The 5,202-nt window shown below is 42.8% G+C and overlaps 1 protein-coding gene across 1 annotated transcript in view; it reads left to right on the plus strand.

Moving 5' to 3' along the window:
* Positions 1-2,002, plus strand: part of LOC143496470 (uncharacterized) — a 28,016-nt gene extending 26,014 nt beyond the window's left edge. The window contains exons 5-6 of the mRNA XM_076992628.1: positions 672-785; positions 989-2,002. Of these exons, the coding sequence (XP_076848743.1) occupies positions 672-785; positions 989-1,035 (161 nt within the window). The 3' untranslated portion in view covers positions 1,036-2,002. The remainder of the gene's footprint in view (positions 1-671; positions 786-988) is intronic.
* The last annotated feature ends 3,200 nt before the right edge of the window (positions 2,003-5,202 follow it).

Raw genomic sequence — 5,202 nt, forward strand, 5'->3', positions numbered from 1 at the left:
AACACTGGCATGATTGACAGAGCTTTTAGCCAATTACAGCTTGAGTAGTCAGTTTAAAGCCCAACCAATCAGAAATCGCAAATCGTAACACTGAGGGCACACAGGAGCATTTCCGACACCAGGCTACGGGGGGCGCTATACTAAATTCTGGGACAACACTGTGTAAAGCGATTTTCATGGTTTTATGGTGTATAAGGACATGGCCCCAAAATTTGAGAGGGAGCTTCTCTCACTTAGATAAGAGCATCTACAGTGCCGGAATTATGAGGACACCAGCCCTGTCCTGATAAACCCAAATGTCCTGGTAATGTCGGTATGTAATCAGGTGAAAAGTCTCTGTAAACCACATAAACCAACGCACACACACACACACACACACACACACATATACACACACAGGGCCCTTCATGGGTGTTTGAGCCTTTAGTTCCCTTTCAGGTTTTACCTCAGTTTTTGTTTTGTTTATTTATGTGACGCTGGGGGCGTCCTTAAGGAAGAAGCAGTGAGTGAAGGCGTGTGTGTGTGTGTGTGTGTGTGTGTGTGTGGTTGGGGTGTGTGAAGAATCAGTGGGTGAGGGCAGCAGTGGAACATTCTTTTTCTCCGTAGTCAAGATGAGAACAGACACACTGAGTCTCTTGGCGTGTAAACATACACAAAGCTCTCAAATGCAGGAGAAGCAGCGTTTCCAGCATATGAGCGCAGCAATGCAGACAAGCACGTGTCCCGTAGATCAGAGTGCAGCGCTGGAGGAGGAGACCTGTGGGGACAAATGATGCAGGAAATCAGTGAGAGAAACTGTGTGTGGGGTGTGTGAGTAGGAGGGAGTGTGTGTGTGTGTGTGTGTGTGTGTGTGTGTGTGTGTGTGTGTGTGTGTGTGTGTGTGTGTGTGTGTGTGTGTGTGTGTGTGTGTGATATACAGTACCAATATCATGTTTGTGTTACGTGCATCTGCCGTCTTAATGTGTTTTCTGGTGTGTTTTCCCTTTAGGAGAGAGACATGGGCAGAATGTGGACACTGAAACATCCAGATGTTAATGGTCAGGACTGAATTTAGATCAGCCATGATGGAACAATTTTCATTCTTTGCCTAAAGGTCAAAGATGTTTATTAATAAAGTGGGTCTGATCTGAGGTCAGTTAAAAGCTCCTCAGTGATCAGAATCTTTGTCTGCTCCTCTGGGGACTAAATGAAAATGGCTTGTGCAGTAATAGCTGGGTTCTCCTGGTTCTCCTGGTGCCGTGTTGCTGTATTATCTAATGCACTTGTAAAGTAGCTGCTTCGTTTAGAACAAATGAGAATGTTTTAAAATGTGCTGTGTCATCACCAGACCTGAAAGACTCCCATTAGAGAGGAGAAGAGCACACATGGAACTCCACCAGCACATGAAGTCTCTAGATGTTCCAGTGGGAGGAGATGAGCAGGATGTAGAGCAGGGGTCGGCAACCTATGCGGCAACCTATGGCACGCGTGCCACCGTTGGCATGCCGAGGCATAATGACTGGCACGTGCCACGGTGGACCAGCATCAGCAACAAAATTAAGACATGCCCCCCCCCCCACTTTTTCAAAAGCCGGTTAAAAACAAATATTTAAATAGCAACTAATCAAGCGCTAGGACCACGTAGAAAACGACTCGTGGGGGACGACTCAGAGTTCGCTGAAATAAATCAGGTCTATTAGTAAACCCCAACCCCCGTCAACAATTGCCAGCCCACCCCCCCACTCCAATTTTATTTGTTGATAGTGGCACACTCATTGACTAGAAATGTTAAAGTTGGCACTCCATGTCTCAAAGGTTGCCGACCCCTGATGTAGAGGCTGATAAACGTGTGATAGTAACTGTGAACATGAACATGACTGAGAATGAACATTTGAAAGTGCACCGTATAACTGAAGAACCAACGTTTGTGAACACCTAGTTAAGGTAAAACTGATGTTTGAACTCTGTATACGTACCTGTTGCTCTGTGACCTTTTGTTGATGGACGCAACTGCTTGACTGTGATGAAGTTTGTGGAAAATAAAATTTCACACTTTCACAATATTTGCCGTGTTTTTTTTACTTCAGAAAGAACTTCCTCAGCTACACAACCACAATAGCACAATTTAAAAATACAGATAACACATGAACGTCATCTAAATATGTTTTTTTTTTCTTAGTTTACACAGGCTTTTAAATCTGTACGTGTTACGTCCCTGTCGTGTAAGGTCGTGTTTGTAGTATGACTTATTTATCCATACCAGATGAGTGAACTTATCGTGATTGTTATTGTGGAAGATAATAAAAGGTCTTAAACTGGAGCTGGTTTCTGTAGAACTGCTCAGATCTACCGATCATACTACCACAAACACAGGAAGTGCAATGTAGGTTCCCATAAGTTTGAAGGTGGTACAGTATATGATGTAATTTAACAGAAAACCACTGTTAAGTGGTTAATTGATGGTCTGAGAATGAGGAAGTTGAGTGTTATAGTGTAACATTTGACTAAGACTTGAGGTCTGTGGAGGAATTGTGGTGAATTCAGACAGCAAAACACAAACATGTCATTGTGTATGAAGACTCTCCATAATAAGTCTATAAGTTTTATAAATATTTAAACATGGAAAATGATAGTTCATGACTGGTGAACATTAGGACTCTGTGAAACACCTTCAAGCTACAGTAGTCCCATTATTACAGCTGTACTATATTCAGGTGGGAGGGGGAGAGTCAGACATTAATAATTCATCTTCAATATTCAGTTCATCATCCCTCACTATAGTGTGTTACTGTACTCTGACTTACAGGTGTCTTGTGTACAGAGAACTGTACAGTCTTGCTGGATATATCTTCAGAGCTGAAAACAGGAATCAGCATCATTATTATAAGAATCAAACAGCTCAGTGGAGCAGAGATACATCAACCATCACAAACCAAAACAGATAAACAGGACTTTAAAAGAAGAAAAACCCAGAACACACTGTGACTGATGTGAAACACTACCACTGTTCTCCTGTTCCAGACACTCACAAAACACAGCAGCCATAATGGCTCCCTCTAGTGGAGGATCTGGAGCCTATTAAATGCCAGGTTCTCTCCCAAAGAAGTTCTCCAGGCACTGCAAGCAATGCCTTCTAACAAATCCCCTAACCCTGACGGTTTTCCAGTTTTTCTTTTTTTTTTCTTTTTCTTTATTTGCACAAAAACTGGGTCACAAATACAAAATAGTGTAGGGGAAAGGGGTTATTGCAGAATAAAAAAATAAACACACAACAAAACAGAACAACAAACGGGGGGGGGGGGGGTCATAATAATTGGTATTGAGCAAGAAAAAAGGAAAAATAAATAAATAGATAAAGAACGAAAGGAAGGATCAGCTCTGGATGAATTGCCATTGGAAAATGGGGACCAGATATTGTTGTAATAATTAATGTTCTCTTTTATGATAAATGTAAGTTTTTCTAAAATTGAATATTCGGTTAACAGATTGTACCAGTGATTTATTGATAATTTTGTTCTGTCTTTCCAGTTAAGTAAGATAATCTTTTAGCCACTGTTATAGAAATGAGGATGAATGTTTGCAGATGTTTTGGAGTTGGTAGAGAGGAAAGGTCGCCAAGCAGAGCTAATGTCACAGTGGGGAGGCCGGGTCGCCACCAGAGGGTGCATGTATCCTCTCACACTGCTTCTCAACACATGCCCCCGAGCACCAAACCACTCCTACCGTCCCGTTCACCAGAGTATTAGCACCTGTTCCCCGTTAGGTTGTGCATCCTTTTTATTCCTGCAGGTCGTTCAGTCCAGTGCTGCACATTGCCTCACTGAAAGCTCGTCACTGGACCTCTCTCCGCATCTGATGTCTAAAGCCTGGTTCACACTACACGACTTTTCAGTCGTCAGGTTTTTGTGCCGTTCGCACTACACGACTGGTTGTGCTGTAATCGTGAGTCTCTCAGTTGTTGTGGCTTTCACACTACATGACTGATCGGCGACGCGGGCTCACGAATTACACGACTGGGGAATCGCCGACTCATCTGGCTGCCGTCCAAAAACGCGAGAACACGAAACGAAACTCTCGCGAGAACCAGCAACACCATGTAGAAGAAACAAAAACAATGTACATGTACTCCACATTTTCGTTATTTTTTTTTACAGTTTAAACACTCCATAGTCCCAAGTGAACATAAATATAATCAATCGCACTATTTCTCCAGTGCTGTCACAATAACTTAAACACAGTGTTGTAGTAAAGTTGTAAGAAAGGTGAGGATTTTGTGTGTTTGCTGGGTTACTGTTTTGAAAGTATTCTTGAAAGTTTTTTACATTCTTCAGAGATATCTTCAGCGGTGCCACGGTTCTCTCTCCGCGTTCCCATTGGCTGTAGCTAGACGCTGCTGCCGACTCTCAGTCACCGACTGGGCTAGATATTAAACCTGCTAGATATCTGCCGGTCGTCTGCGACGAGTCGGCGACCAGTCGGCGACTGCTCGGCGAGCGTCTCTCAGCAGTTCACACTACACGACTGAGCGAGCGACGAGTGATCACCGATTTGCCTCCGACCACAGTTTCTGTCGGCGATCAGTCAGCGACTGAAAAACCAGCCTAAAATCGTGTAGTGTGAACCGGGCATAACTTGCCTTTATTTGGAAGTTGCTAAGCTGACTGCTTTGCAGTCTCTCTTTTGGTTTATTTGACTATGGAGAATAAAGACCATTTGTTGCAACCCTCACCTTCGGCCGCCTCTGTCCCCACGTCACAGCTAATGTGGGAGAAATTGGGATGCTGAGGCTGAGGATCTTGGACAGCTCTCCCAAGACCTGCGACTAAAACTGTCTGACAGGGGGGCAGTTCCAGAATGCGTGAAGATGATTATCTGTTACAGTGGGACAGTGTGTACAAGTGTTGAGGTCAGTAAAGTCCATCAGATGCATTTTCTTAATAGTGATGTGTGTTCTGTGTAATATTTTATATTGAATTAGCTATATGTTGGAATTTTATGATATTTTAAATGTGTTACTGCAAATGACTTGCCAGTTATTTTCGGTTTGAGTCTGAAGGTCTGAAGTCCATTTGTCTATTGTTAGTGAAATGGTGTCATGATGTGAAAAGAGTTTATATATTTGGGAGAGTAGTTTCTTGGGTTTGAGTGAGTTTAATTTGAATAATAAATAGGAAGTCAGTGATTAAAAATTGTAGATATCAATGACATTTTTGATAGTCTCTT

This window comes from Brachyhypopomus gauderio, unplaced genomic scaffold, assembly GCF_052324685.1.
Source record: "Brachyhypopomus gauderio isolate BG-103 unplaced genomic scaffold, BGAUD_0.2 sc95, whole genome shotgun sequence".
Taxonomy (NCBI): Eukaryota; Metazoa; Chordata; class Actinopteri; order Gymnotiformes; family Hypopomidae; genus Brachyhypopomus; species Brachyhypopomus gauderio.